Genomic DNA, 16445 nt, shown 5'->3' on the forward strand with positions numbered 1-16445 from the left:
AACTTGCAAACAAAATCATTTGCTATTGGTTGGCAAATGTTTTCAATCTTGGACCATTACAAGTATCTGGATCACCCATGATAGTCTATATTCTCCAGTTTCGGATAGCTTTATTAAATCAAGCCCAATGTATTAAATTCATGTGTCACATAGTTATCCATGAGCACATATCCTAACACACACTGATATTCATATATTATTGTGTTATTGATGTAGTAGATTCTTGAAAAAAATAAGACAATCAGACTACCATTGCTGATCCCTGGTATTGGAAATGCTAGTTACCAAACTCTGGTAACCTCAGTACTTTGTAGTAGTTTGTACCTTTTCAGAGACTCAACATATTAAACTAAAGGATAAGCATGTCTGCCGGGCAATCGGGAGCAACAGTTGTCCTCATATTTCTTTACTGGTATTTTGAATGCTTTTTGGAGTTTTCCTTTTTTTAAAAAAAGGTGGAAATAATTTGTGTTTGTTGAAAAAGGATGTGGGGGTACCCTTAAAAATAAAAACTGATTCAGTTTTTTTCTGATTTGTGTAAATTCACACATTTTAAAGAAACATTACACTAGAAATATTGTTTCTATCTAAAATCTTTATTTGGTACATAGACATTATGATTAGAGATCCACATGAAAAAAAACAAATTATTAACTTATAATGTTAAACACACCAGAGTTTCATTTTCTGGGATTTGTAAGAAGAATGTGCTGTACCCCAGAGTACCATTAAACAGTGGAAAATATAATTCAAAGATTAAAAAGATTACATAGCCATGAAAGAAAGGGCATGAAGTATAAGCCAAGATTAGGAGCGTAGCCTGCTGATAAACTGCTCTTGTAAGAGATCTTCGCGTGAACAGTTTTTCCTGAAAAACACAAATAAATAAAAAAAGAAGAATGACATCTCAGCGAACTCAAGTGCATATTGATATTTAGTATGTAAATAAAACTATCTTTGCTAATTGTCTGATTGGTGCTTAAATGTGCTAAGATAATAAAGATAAAATTAATATACAATAAAAAAAAAAACAATTTTACTTAAAAGATCCACTATTTTGAAAAATTTGCATTGTGATAACAGTATGTGGCTTATATGTTGTAATATTCATTATATGAATTTTTTTTATTTGACTTTTTTTACTACTCCACATTTAAATGCAGAACAACTACTTGGGCTAGTTAGTTGCTAATTATATCTCCTAACATACCTGGTTAAAGTAACAGTTACTGTAAAAGTTTTGACTATGTCTTCACCATTGAAAGTGGAACTTTACAAAATACAGAATCAATCAGGTGGTTATTGCAGAGAGAGACAGGCAATGTCCCTTCTGCAATTACCCGTCTTAACCGCCTGATAGCGCTGGGGAAATGTAAAAAAAAAAACAAAAAACTGAGCTACGTCAAAAATGTAAAAACTTCCAGCTTCTCTTGCTAGTGCCAGGATGAATGTTTTCTGATTTTCGAATGATGAATGGTTTACGTCATCCCTGCACAAGATAGCAAGATAGCCATAGTTTGTCAAGAGGAAGAAAAACAAAAAAGGAGGATGGCAGCACCAAGCAATGAAACCAATGGTTTAGTTCCACTTGAAGGTTAAGAAGCAGGCCTAGTACAATCTATTTCCCTGACCTTAGAATTATATTGGAGTTGATTTAGATGGCTAAATTCAGCAGCTCTTTACCTCATTCACTAAGACAGACTTTATTATGCTTTTTACTTTTCCTATGTCTCCAGAAAACCTTTGCTATTACCAAGTCATTGAGGATTGTCATTGGAATCCAAGCCTCCCTTGGATGATTAGAATGTCACCCTTACAGACAGCTAAAACTATCAATGGCCTCCTTCAGCTGGCTGTGCCCGGTGGCATTGGCCTTGGAACTAGGCAGGTATCATTAAAATGGAAGTTAACCACAGCTCAAAGAACCCCTAAAGGAAACCTGTTTGAAAATTACTGCACTAAGCTAAATGGAGGCATCTACCCATTATTTTAGCTTATTCTCACATTTATTTTATATTTGTTTTTTTTAAACAAAACAATAATATATCATGAAAGGCTAAAAGGTTACATCATGTAAATCTAACATTGAACATCAGCATCGTAAGCTTCCTTTTATAATATAAGATCCACCCAAAACAAGTGAAATAAAACACTGATTTTTAACCACAGACCTGATTTTTAATACTTCTTCTACTGGTACTGTAGAAAATAAAAACCTTTTTTTTAATACATTGATAGGTAGAGAAGAACGATACATTTATATAAAGCACAGTACACATGGCACATGATTGTTGTCACCCCTTATATATCACGACATGAAATACATTTCATAATACTGAAAATACAGACAATTGACAACATGGCAACATTTAAAAATGTAACAAGTTTGATGAGTCAACAATCAAGTGCAGTCTTCCTTATCTTCTTAGTGGTGTACTAAAACTGATAAAACATAATAACTAAACACTGTGACATTCAATGAAATGATTCATCAAATATTTTTTTAACCCTGCCAAATATATATATATATCTTTAAGGCTATATTCACACTAATTGTGGTAACAACAATGCATTACCTTCAGTGCACTACCAATCATTTTCAAATCATTTTCACAATAATCAAAAAAGCCTGACTTTTCATGTGTTAAGGGGAAGCTCATTTAAATTAAAAAGGCTGTCTTAATTAAGTACATGGTAACATGTTGTATTAAGACCATGCAATAATGCAACACATTGGAGTCTATTTATAATGGAGTGAGTCTGACATTCAGTGAAATAATCCCTGGTGGTGAATAATTTACTGCCATTGAAATGCATGAACCTGAAAGATTCTCCACCAGGGAATGTTTCACAAACCTAAGTGAGCAAGAAGACCAGGGAGCAAAGATGGCGGCGCCCGGTGCTGGTGTAGAGGATTTCTAGGACGGCATGGATCAAGGGAAGGTCCAGCGCCATCGGGTGATCTGCAGGAATAAAGGTAAGTGTGCTTTTTTATTTTCACTTTAGTTCTGCTTTAACTGAAAACTATATGTACATCTAGAAATGCATGAGAAAGTGTCAGAAGTGTCAAGAGGTATCATATTTTCTATTGACCGCAACTGGTATTGATAAAAAATGTGCTGTTAGTATGTCTACTGCAAAGACACAAACTTAATTAAAATACAATGTAAACTGCTCTGTATATAAAAAAAAGTCACATACTCATTTTTAAGCTTATGTCATATCACAATATTTATTTCCATCCAGAGTGGCATTAATTTTTCACCTTGATCTTGTATTGATTATTGGAGAGTTGAACCACTGTGTACAAGCTTTTCAACAACGTCACAACAATTCCCAAAGTGGTGTACAGGATCGCAGGGTTGGATCCTTGATGGAAGGTACATTTCCCCTATACATGGGCGCTGGCCCTTTTAGACTGGTGTGTCGGGAAAGGAGTTTGGGTTTATTTTTATGTTAGGCAACTATGTTGCTGTGTTTTTTTCCTAGTTGTGGGGAATCAAGCTCAGAAGTGGTGTTGCTGTTGATGCTGACTTGACTTCATTGATTTATGGACTGTTGAAACCCCAGGCTGGGGATTGGACCCTCACAAGAGACTTGTATTGGACTCATCCTTATTGTGGGGACGTTCTGATGGACTATGGACATTTACACCAGTAGGCTGAAGTAATCCTTTTTCTCTATTGTTTATACCTTCCTGAGTTGCCAAAAAGAAGCTGTTTTTTAGGTATTCCAATAAAGACTTGTGTTTGTTATACCCTTTTGGTGAAAAGCGTGCTGGCTCCAGTCTGAGCTAATCCCCAGACTTTACAGTGGTTAAGATCTGGACTCTGTAGTGGCCAATCTATGTGTGAAAATGATGCCTCAGTCTCCATGAATCACTCCTTTAATGTCTGAGCCTAATGAATCCTGGCATTGTATCTTGGAAAATGCCTGTGCCATCAAGGACGATGGAATCCAGTGATGGAAAAACCTGATCTTTGAGTATAATCAGGTAGTCAGCTGACTTTATTTTTTTGGGAACGTAATGTTGACCTGAACAACTGAAGTAACCCCAGATCATAATGCTTGAGGTTCAGGGACATTTTTTGTACACACACACATAGCAGGACTTTTCAGGACACAATGGAATTGAAGGGTATTTTAACTGATTTTCCTTTCACTGTGCTGTTGTGTACCAGGGGGGAGTGAAGGCCTAAAAGTATTACTAAACCATAAAAAAGAAAAATCAGTCCTCCTCCTCTACAAGACAGTATTGTGTGATAGTGCAGTGTGGATCTCCGGACTGGGAGAGCTGAAATAGAGATCCTTTGGCCAGTCCTTTATTTATGTGGGTGGAGATTAGTAATAAAATATCATTCGTTTTGAATCATCTATTAGACATTATTTTGTAGATACATTGATTGTTCCAAGACTAAAGTCTACTAGATTCATTTATTACTGGATAGTTCTACAAAAGTCCTTTCCATCATACCATGAAAGGAAATCTCATAAGGTTGAGGTAGTTTGCCTAAACTACACCCTTATTGATCTCCATTTGTGTCCTCTCATTGGTATGACTGGTTTCCATGGTGTAGGAAAATGGGTTGTAAATGTATAAATAACTATTTACGATTTTCCGTAGCCATGGAATGTTTTCTTTTTAACATTTAAAATGTTCTTATTATAATCTTGTTTTTATCATTCAATAGGGTTAAAGGCTATGTAGTTTTAAAGTTACTCAGTGTGTTTCATTTAAACTAAAACAAAGGAAAATAATTTTAAGGTTGGTGGAACTTTTGCTCACCCTTTGTGCAAGGGTCCTTTCTAACTTCAACTTCATAGTGCTGCCATGGGAACTGTATTTCTGCCTTCTTTTTAGACCTATATTTAGGCTGGTTGAAATTATTATTTGAAAGTAATGTTTTTTTATCTGCTCATCTTTCATGTCAAGTATGAATATTCTATAATTGATTCACTTAGTGAATGTCATTGTTTTTATGTGAGATAGTATGCAAAACAAAAATTGAATGATTTATCTATTACTTTCAGAATGAAATTAGAATAAGGTTAACATAATACCTATATAATCAATATGTTATTCATACATAGATGCACCCGTATTGAATATATATATATATATATATATATATATATATATATATATATAACTTTGGTATTTATGGAAAAGTCAAATTATTGGGCTGCCATCTAATTTTTTTTACATCTTTCTCTCTGTTCATAGCTCCTTGTCATTAGTGTGGTATTAATGCTAGTCAAAAACATTGATTCTCGTTAATAAACAAGACACTTATTACACTAATTTTGTGCAGATTCAATGTTGATTTTTTTATCCTAAGTGTATTGTTTTTAATTTAATTATCTACCCAATTACAGCTGGTAGTACTTAGTCACATTCAACTAGGCTTGCTCTTGGATTGTAAAATATGTTTTGCAGCTCTCCACTTTATCAGTTCTTGTGGTTTCCTTTCATGGCACAATGTTAGGACATTTTTTTAGATGAGCAACCCAGTGGAAAATTAATTTACTGAGCTTATGAAGTAGCTTGGAGAGTAGTGAAATGTCTTCAACATTTCGAAAACAAGTGCAGGAATATGTCTAACAACTACTAGATATACAATGAACTGGATAAATGAGATTGTTTACAAACCCGATTACATTTTAATTCTTTTTATTATGAAATTTTTTTCTGGATATAATGTAACATATGTATTTTGTATATTGCTTTATTTGTTGTCATCATGTGATCCTTTGATTAATGGGAGCTGTTTTATTCCAAGTTCATTTTATGATGTTAGTTATTACCTCTGGACAAAAGGGATACACATAGAAGTAGTCTAATTACAATGCTTTCTACTTTGTCTAGGCTGACTTTCATTGAAAAAAGATTTGCTTGGATAGCCATCCGAAAGCTTTTTTGAACTTTACATAAATGATTGAGTGACTGATTGACAAAGACACAGAAGAATGTCTCACTGACAGTGATGTAAAGACAATGAAAAATGTGGATCCCAAATGAAATAACTAAATAAGTGTTGCCTATTTATTTTCTTATACTGAAAAGATATCTAGTACTTGTAGAACAGAGAGAGCTTTATTACTGAGAGTATACATGGGCACAAAATAGCATATTACTGTATATGCAATTCAAGTGTGCTTTAATATAATATATATATATATATATATATATATATATATATATATATATTCTGTGTCACTGTCTGTATCTGTCTATCATTTGCAACCCCTATTTAATTTACAGCACTGCGTAATATGTTTATGCAATATAAATACTGTTTAATAATAATAATGATTATAATAAATAAATATATATATATATATATATATATATATATATATATGTATCTTAAGTGTAAACAAAATGCAAAACTGTGCAGACGAGGCAACCTTATCTTATTATATATGGCCTTTCTGCTCTTTTGCATGCTGAGCAGCAGGGAAGATGAGGAGGGTCAATCCTGTGATTTAGCACTTGGCATTGCATGCTTCAGATGCCTTAGGTTCAAAGTATCCCAATTTCTTACACCGGTATGTTACCTAAAGATATTTACTAGAGAAGAAGTAAGCAGAAAAAAATAAAGTCTGATCAAATGAAGAGGGATCAGTTCAGAAATCAAGTGGAATTTATATTTTTGTATAAATTGATTAAATAGTTTAGATTTGGAGCTCTATATTTAACAGCTCAACTAATCCAGCCAGTGGACGTTGACAGCTGTTCACCGCACAGTTTAGCCTTTCAAAGCTGCACTGACGTCATTCCAAACGTTAACCACGGCCCTGTAATAGACAGTGGTTGGCATGCCAATGCAGCATCTTGTCATTGGATGCTCACAAGTGCAAGCATTTTTGCCCGCTTGTGGGGTATCTGAAATTCACATTTGAGCTTCGAAAAGTTCCAACTCAAAGTCTAAATAATAATATCTGAGAACTGATTCTATTTAGAGCTTATCGGCCACACTAGTATTTACCAAGGCTCTTTGAAAGATAAGAACATATTGAATACTGTTGGTCACTGTACATTACACTACTTTACACCTCTACTAGGTGTTGGTAAGAATAATCAAAATTAAGTATACAGTTGTTAGGAAAAACTCTTCCATTCCTTCAAATTCCTTAAACTCACTGGCTGAGATTTGACCTGGCTGTGTATAAGTGCAAGGATTAGCATACAAAAGTGCATAGGAATACAGGTTTCCAATGTAACATTGCAACACCAAAAACATATTAAGCAGAATACCTACTGAGTATGGAAAGCAGGAAACACACACAGCTACTTCTTTCTTCTTGCATTCATCCGACACTCAGTATGTCTTAAAGATTAGAAGGAGATGTAAGTGCTGTGATCATGGGTGAAATCTTACAAAATGCTGTGACATTCACAAATGTGAACAGATCAGGTAGCTGTCTGTCTCACTTGCTTAACTATGTCAGGTCAAATGCATTATTCAGAACGAGTTAACCATTTACCAAATGACGCTGTCATTCTCTGCAAGTTGTGCTGGCCTTTTAGCTTGAAAAATGGCTGTGATCATTATGTGCTATGTACAACTAAAACAATCAAATGTAACTGAAGAATTTGTTTTGAGCAGCACAGATGAAATAAAATGTGTAATGTATAGCTTGTAGCAGAGCTTTTAGTATCGTACAACAACCTATTCATATCTAAGCACAATGCATTCATATATACAGTAAATGCTTAGCTGATGGAATGTTCTCTCTTTTTGAAACGTTAAAGCCAATCTAAACCCCAAAACACAGATGTAATATATGTCATCCTACAGTTTTTTTTCCAGGTGTAACATATTTCTTGTCCCTGGGTGGCTATGCTGATTCATAGCCATTGTTGTCATCTGGGCTTACACTTGGCTGCTCACAGTAAAACACAAGGACACTGCATTTCTTGCAGAGTGCACTAACTGACCTACCTATTACTACTTCTATCACTACCTATTCGTTCTTGGGTTTAGTAGGTGGGTTTGCATGCACAGGTACACTGCTATAAAAAAAGCTTGACCTTATTAATCATTCATATTTCACCTTTTATTGTTCTAGGTTACAAAAAAAAAAAAACAAGTGACTTGTATAGTGGAGAAGACATTAAAATTACGTGTTCAGTGGCAAGCCAGTGGAAACAAATGTTGAACAGTGTGTTAACTGTGGGAAAATTTTAAGGATTTTTTCCATGTTATTTTTCTATTTTGCTGTTATTTGCATACAATCGCTTTTTATCACATGATAAAAATTTTATTAAAAGTGTATCTATTAAATGACTTTGCAGGGTGTCCATTGTTCTCTGTTAAAGAATCCCACCATTAGATGCCTATTCTAAATCCAACTAAAAATCCAACCAGGTCTGGGTAACTTGACTTCATTTTGTTCTGAAGAGAATGCCAAACATCAGCTGCTTACTTCTGGTTGTCTCAATTCAAATGAAAATCAATATAAGATTATATACAGTACAAAGAGGATGGATGTACTCTTCCTCTGATCACTAAACTGTGTGAATAATTTGAGCTCCTACTATGTTACTATTATTTTGTAAAGAGAAAGCCTAATACTAGGTGCTTACTTTTTAATGTCCCAATCTAACAAAAAATATACAGAGAGGCCATCTAGATCAGCGGTCACCAACTGGTGGTCCTTGGCTCTGGACGGTCCTTCTCTTGATCCCGCTAGGGGGCACACTGGCCATAGCCACTGACCATGTCCCCCCTACGGATATCAGGCTCAGAGTGGTGGGTGGGTTGTGTCTCTGGACACAACCGTCCACTCTCCATCGCAGGCTCAGACCTGCGATGGGAGAGTGTGCGGGTTCTGGCATCATGACGTCACTCTGGAGGAAGCATCTTCTCCTTTCAGTGACACATGGCTCCCCATGCATGCGTGGTCTAGAGTCCATAAGATTAGTGGTCTGTGAGCTCCAGAAGGTTGGTGACCACTGATATAGACCATGCTAAATTAAGGAGGTGCATTCTTCCTATGCTCATTTACCTTTGATGGGTTTGATCCAAACATTTGCTGCATACTTCTCTTTATCCTAACACAAATAAAAATACCGAAAGGCCATTTATGTTTAGAAAAAGGGAACATTGTGGTGCTTACTCAGCTTTGTGTGTAATTTGAGCTTCTGCAGTTGGAGTTTTTTAAGCTTTCAGCAGCAAAGAAATAAATTCAGTTTGGTAACTGCAGTAAAAATAGGGATTGAAAAGGGAATAAAAACATCTTTACATTGCCACATTATTATATAAACTACTTTTTCTTTCTCGTCCATATGAGACTTTTATCCATAATCTCATATTTATTTTTATATATATTGGTTTACATAATTTTCACAATAAAACTGATTTCAATATACATTGGGGTGCTTTATTAACATATCAATGAGAGTCTTTTGTACACCATGTTCCTTGTATTTGTTGCATTTAAAATATTTCCTATAGAATGTCTGCATACATTTGTAACACTGTTAAAACTTTAGTGTTTGGGGATATTTGGAGAGTATCTGTAGATTAAGGTGTAAGCTGCTTTGCTCCGTTATGTTTAATTTGTAAAAGTGATATGTGTAAAAAAGTCAGCCTGTTTGGGGTGAAACCCGTTAGAGCAGGTGGACCCTCTGTGAGGATTCACCAAGTTCTGAGGGGACTGCTGCTCAGTGCCCTACTACACGTGCTTTACATACTTATTATTGTTCATATTCTATCTTGTTTACACATATTCCAGCTTAAAGATGAACTGAAAACTGGCAAAAAAAAAATATACACTTACCTTTAATCCCACAGGGCAGTCCGATCCATTCAAAGGTGTCTTGCATCAGGTCCTGCCCTGTCCTGACATCCGTCCTTGAGCCAGTGCCCTGGGCTCCGCCATCTTCTCCTCTTCTTCCTGGTTCTTAATCCTTCGTCACCCGACCCAGGCACAAGATCGGGTGACATAGGATAAAAAAAAAATTTGCCAATCTCACTACACATTCGTGAGATCGGCAAATTTTTGTGTTTGTACAAAAAGGCTCCTTTGCACATGTCCGAGATGCTCGGGTTTATGCAGAAGGAGCACCCAAGTGCCTGTGCCCCCATTCATTCTCGATCGCCTAGGGGGTGGTGCTGCACCCTTTTTTTTTTTAAAAAAATGGGTTTTGAACAACAGAAACAACAGAATGTTTACTTTACATAAAAGGGTTGTCTACCCATTCATGTAAAGTGAAATTGTTTAGTTTAAGTACGCTTTAAGTTAGGTGAACTTTTGTTTTCGGAGAAACGCGATAGAAATAGAAATCAAGACGTTCTTGTTTTAAACAAACTGGATTGCAGCTTTTTTGTATAATGACTTTTTTCAGAGGCATGTATCTTGTTAACTAAACCAATATTAATTTCAATAATAAAGATGAGGTCAAAAGTTACGTTGTCACCTACTTCTGAATAAAGTATCCATATGTACACAAAAGCATCCTATTTGTTGAAACGCAAAAAACTTTGTTTTACCTATAGCATAAAAGGAAAATATAGTATTGTCTATAATGTGAAACAAGGTGTGATATCAAATGTATTCTTACAGGGTATGGTCAGGCCTTTCTGCAAGCTTCAAAGCCTCATGCATCCCTGCAGCTGACAGCTTCCTGTTGATATTTCTGTACCTGCATTGTAACAGATTGCGATATGTTGTCCTTAGGTCTCTGTTAAAAAAGGCATAAATGAAAGGGTTTATAAGAGAGTTTGCATATCCCAACCATAAAAATGTTCTCTCCATCCATAATGGAATACAGCTGCATTCCGTCCCACAGATAAAAGGTCTGGCCGTTGACAATATAAAAAAAGGTAGCCAGCAAACAGTGAAAGCCCCAACGATAATTCCGAGGGTGGTAGCCGCTTTTTGTTCCCTTTTAAAAATAGAAATGTTTTTTCTGTCATTTTTCAGGAGTCTTGATAGATTGGCACATTCTTCAGATTCTTTATACATTTTGACAACTCCATTTGCAGTGATCATCCCCTCACTTTCCTCTGATCGGGGGAACCCTGTAAACTTGTGTTTGGCTGCGCTCCTTTTAGCGGCTTTGAATATTCTATAGTACATAAATAGCATTACCGACATGGGAATGTAAAAGGCAACAGCTGTAGAATAAATGGTGTAGCCAAAATCTTGACTAATTAAACAGACGTTGTCATCGTTGACATTCTGTGCCCAACCGAACAGAGGAGGCAATGTGATTGATGCAGATAGGAGCCAAACACACAGGATCATTTTGGCCATGCATTTCCCATTCTGCCTTACGGGATAGGTTAGAGGTCGGGTAATTCCCAGATATCTGAAAACAAACAGAAAATGTAATTTGAGTAAAAATTCAATGTCTAAAAAAAACTGCTGCCCATAGCAACTTATTTGATATTTAATGTTTTGGTATTTTTTTAGCCCTGAATAATTCTGCTTATTTCTTTAGCATGTACAAAAACAACAGGATCATTTTAATCATTTTCTATGAGAAGAACATTCAGCTTGTTATACTTTATTAAACAAAATAGATTTTATTACAGATACCAACAACACAATAATTAGATTATTGCTACATTTTGCAGCTTCTATATGGAATCTGTAATCTTTGCAATGTTTTTAGATATGCTCATATAAGTGATCAATGTGTCTCATCGACCTGAGTTATTCAATTTGTTTCTGTGTATAATTACTAATTAAATATGTATTGTATATGGGGGAAAAATGGCTCAGAATGAGCTATGTCCATCAAATACAACCACCTTTTTCTACTTTATTGACCAGACTACAAAAAGAATCAAGATTTATGGTGCTGCTTTAGTGGTGGAAAGGAGGTATTGTAAGAAAATAAATTCCCATATTACAGATAGAGTAGGTAGTGAACAATATAATGTATCATAAAACTTTCCTTTTATTCTTTGCAATTAATTATAAAATCCAAACATGTACAATTATCTTATTTATATAAAACTTTATACAGCATCAATAAGGTGTTTATCAAATGCATGAACTCTTTACATATTCATTATAGCCATGTCAAACAGATGGTAACACGTTTCACAGACTAAAGCTGCGTACACACGTGCAATTTTTGTCGTTGGAAAGGATCTTTCACGATCCTTTCCAACGACAAAGGACTACTCTATGCATGAACGATGCTGTACATATAGCACCGTTTTGCTCTATGGAGAGGGGAGGGGGAGAACGACAGAGCGACACCGTGCTGCGCGCTCTCCCCCTTCCCTTGCATTAGGATCGGTCGTCGTTCATCGTTCGTGGATCGGCCAAGACGGATCCACGGACGATGAACGACGCCGACTGTACACACGCCAGATTCTCGTCCGATATCTGGCTGATGCCGATTATCGGGCGAGAAAAATCTGACGTGTGTACGCAGCTTAAGCTGCTTCATCAGACCAACCAACCGGACTAACAACCTAATATGACAGACTATATGTAAAAATGAAAAACATAATAAGTATTATATATGTAATACTGATTTTTTTTATTGCTTATTGCAGACCTATTATATTTTTCTTTTTACATATAGTTTGTCATATTAGGTTGTTAGTCCAGATCTTCCCGTTTTGCTGACTACAAATAAATTACCAAGGGTTAAGTGCATGGTCAGATTTGCCATTGCTGGACTTTATGTAACATGTCTTTTTTCTACACTTCCTCCTCCTGATGAAGCAGCTTTGACCATCTGCAAAATGTGTGAAGTTTATTTGGGTGACAATTAAAATCATAGCAAATTTGGAACAGATGATATTCTGCCAGTAGTCAGTACAATTTGTCTAGCCAAGAATGTTGACTTTAATTATGTTTTAAATAAATGTTATGCGTGTATTGCTATAAATATATGTGATTAATGCTTTCAAAGCATAACATCCATTTTCAAATTGCTTTATTCCCCATGTATGCTTCAATACCTAGGAGAATGGTATGCTGGGTTAATATATATATATAATAGGAATAAGATTCACTTGTCAGACTCACAGACAACAAATTTTCTAGGGATAATTTATCCCTAGTACCCTAAGCAGCTGCTCCTGCTGCACTGTCCTAGTTTTGGTCATGTTTTCATATTTATCATTGATATTAAAAAACATTTTAACTTGTATAAAATGCCATACATTATCCAACTCTTACAAATGTATGTAATGCATATAAAATGTGTATATCTAATTAGGATTTATTACTAACAAAGCATTGCCATTTTGCTCCAACTTACTATTGCATCTCCCTGCACTTTTACTCAGCTTACTTTAGAGACATTGTTATCTTACCCATTAAGGGCCAAAGTCACAATGTCTTTAGAAAGTCTTCCCTTCCTTTCTCTGTATTCCCTAACAATCACCTTAGTAGCTCATTTGGCCCAAGCACATCTGTGTATCTGAGCATGCGATTGCCCCCTATGCTAAGGTCTACCAGCCAGTAGCTGGAGTTTGGCCATGTTGACCTTGGATAGGTGATTTGTTTCATTTTGAAAATCGTATGTTCATGAGTAATGGCATTTAGGTGAAAATCCTGCTTATTTTCACCATGTAGCATAAAACAATCAAATTTGGTGTAAAGTATATGACTCCTGACTTTTTAGGTAAAAAGCCCCTGAACATGGTGTTGTTGTGCTAGTGGGGGGGGGGGCTATGGTAACATAGGCCCCCCATTGTTGCCGACTTCTGGTGCTATTCCCGTGTTGAACCCTTGCATTAGTTTGCAGCACAACATCCTCACTACTACTACTACTACTAGTCTGGAGAAGACTAGTCTGATACTTTATAAAATTAAGGGGAGAGAGTTATTCAGATTTGATGGACATGGGTCCACCACTGTTGGCAGTGTATGGGGGCCAAGTATGGGAAGGGAAATATGAATGGGAGGGAGGCAGCATGCTTGTTGCGCCCAGTTTTCATGGCCAACCCGGTTCCCATATATGAAACCTTTATTGATAAAGGGCACAACACAACTGCCCTTCCCCCATCTCTTTTTTTTAGCCAACCAGGCTCTATACCTTTAAAAGGGTCTGGTTTCAATATTAGGAAAACCACACTGCATTTTATTTGATTATTATAAATAATGAAACAATAACCACAAAAAACAACATGTACAGCTTTAATGCATTCCAATCACAATATTTAAATTATTTATGATTATTCTACAGTGTCCCCCATCAACAATTTTGATGATATTATGTTTGGAAGGCTTTTCAATGAACTCAAAAAGGCAGCAGACCGCTTTAAAAATGCATTTTGTACTTTTGTAGGACCTGTTTTACCAGGCTATATATAGAAGCTTTGCAATTAACTTGAAATGTGGATGACGATAGATTATATTGCCTTCTGTAAAAATGTTCATGTTATCAGCAAAAGTGAATTTATCAATGTTGCCCTTTACTAGACTCTAGACAATTGGAAAGCTGCTACAGATAGGATTCTTTCATTCTGGACACATGGCTGGTCCATTTTTACTGAAAAAGGCAGGAAATTATATCATAACCTTGTAATTTCACAAAAAACCTTACATTATACACGCAAAAACTAACATACCGCTACCACCTACGAGCAGAACTACCACCTAATAGCCAAACACAGTAAAAAATATATTGTAAGAATGATTTTTGTATCTTTGTCTGTATAAAGCATGCTAACATATGGATACAGGACATCAGGAAATGAGTTTTGGTATAAGAAGCAGGCAATTTCCAAGTGTGAAATGTACTTTTCCACTACAGGAACACTTGAATGTATAACCGTACACAACAAGTAAACTATTATCTTTGTATCTAAAGATATTCTTTTCTTTCTTTTTTTAAATTGTACCTAAGTTAGATTTGATGCCATTATTGGCTTTAGGATTGATGATACAAAACAAAATAAAAACACAGAGAACAAAATAAATATGCATTACATGCATGAGAAGAAAATGTACCAGGTATAAATGTTTGATTGCCTAGGCTGCATTTTTATGTCAGTTTTCCCAGGTAATTGATCCGGCTGATCTACACAATAAGTGTGTGAACATGCGAACATTTGCTCATGCTTGTGCATTTGACAAGTATAACACCAACTAATTCATCAAAGTCATGTCTGAATAAAAGGTTCATTACAATGCATATTGTCTCTTTTGTGTATGCCTGGCGGGATGACAGCTGGAGCCTAGGGAGAAGTAGAAGATATTACTGTAAGCTGAATATACATGAATCGGGTAGCAATTCAGGGCAGAGCAAAAAAGTCATATTTCTATTGAAATGAGCCAAATTTCAAGTTTCTGTAAAGCAAAATGGTATTTAGTTGTAGAATGCCTAGGTTTATGGGTAACATGTAACAAAATGAGGATAATTTTCCAAAATGAGACACGTTCGTCACACAAGACCACATAATTAGGGTGAGTTCAGGTTTGCATAGCTCAGTAAAAAAATGTAATAAGTTAACTCCAACAAATTGTGGAACTTTACACCATTGTGTAGTGAAGAAAATATTGGTATAAACCAAAAATGAAGTAGGCTCGTATGTGACTTATGTGGCAGGCTCTTGTGACCTAGCTCTTATGTGACCATTTTTGTGTATGTAAATCTATAAAAATGGTCAAATCTGTGAGATCCAGATCTTTAGAGGACACTACACTCCCCAAATGTTTGGGATTACCAATGGGGAGTGCAAGTGACGACTGAACATTTGGTGACACAAGTGGACAAAATGCACATCCAACAATATTGGAAGAGTGCTTTGAACTCCTCAATCATTCCAATAATGAAAATCAAAGGTTATAGGTGAACGCTCTTGGTATCCTGTGTGAACCATTTTCATTTCAAACCCTTTTATATTAAAGTAGAACAAACTGATAATTAATGCTTTGAATGATGTATTTAACAGATGAGATTAATCAATTCATTTTGATATCAGTCCTGTGATTCCTGAGGAAGCAGAATTTGCGAAACACAAAGATATTGGGACTAAAATTGTACACAATTGTAAATTGGGACATTTGTTATAAAGATATTTTTCAGATTTAATATGTAAATAGATTTAGGAAAGATTTATGTCTCATTTTAATTCAAGAAATGTGCCTTAAGAATCCCTAATATATTCAAAAGTTATTGTTAAAATGAGGAATGGCTGAAACAGTGGCACAATGACCACATAAGGTGTACAATGCAGATGCATATGACTACATTTTGCTTTCTGTGTGAACCATAATGTGTCTTAAAGTGGCTATTGTTAATGCCTTGCCATATGTTAGCCATTTGGGCTTTTCCACCAATTACTCGTATTTGAAGATGTTTGCTCCAGAGCTGGAATTATCCATCTTTTGCTTTTTAGAGAGCTTTTTTTACCTACAAACACATGACTTAATTATGGTAAAGATGGCCAACCTGGTAATGTACCCTCAAACACAAGTTCAGAAGAGGCAGCTCCCATATGTCCTCAAATCAAAATGTC

The 16445-nt window shown here is 35.6% G+C and overlaps 1 protein-coding gene across 4 annotated transcripts in view; it reads right to left on the reverse strand.

Moving 5' to 3' along the window:
- Positions 1-585: 585 nt before the first annotated feature.
- HTR7 (5-hydroxytryptamine receptor 7) overlaps positions 586-16445 on the reverse strand; it is a 61669-nt gene continuing 45809 nt past the window's right edge. The window contains exons 2-4 of one of the 4 annotated variants that reach the window (XM_072424279.1): positions 10571-11320; positions 7263-7331; positions 586-868 (exon numbers count right to left, since the gene is read on the reverse strand). In XM_072424279.1, the coding sequence (XP_072280380.1) occupies positions 7292-7331; positions 10571-11320 (790 nt within the window). In that variant the 3' untranslated portion in view covers positions 586-868; positions 7263-7291. Of the gene's footprint in view, positions 869-7258; positions 8826-10570; positions 11321-16445 lie in introns of those variants that run through there. The other 3 variants (XM_072424278.1, XR_011922468.1, XM_072424280.1) reach the window with 3 other exon arrangements.

The sequence above is a fragment of the Pyxicephalus adspersus genome, chromosome 10 (assembly GCF_032062135.1).
Source record: "Pyxicephalus adspersus chromosome 10, UCB_Pads_2.0, whole genome shotgun sequence".
In the NCBI taxonomy this organism is placed as follows: domain Eukaryota; kingdom Metazoa; phylum Chordata; class Amphibia; order Anura; family Pyxicephalidae; genus Pyxicephalus; species Pyxicephalus adspersus.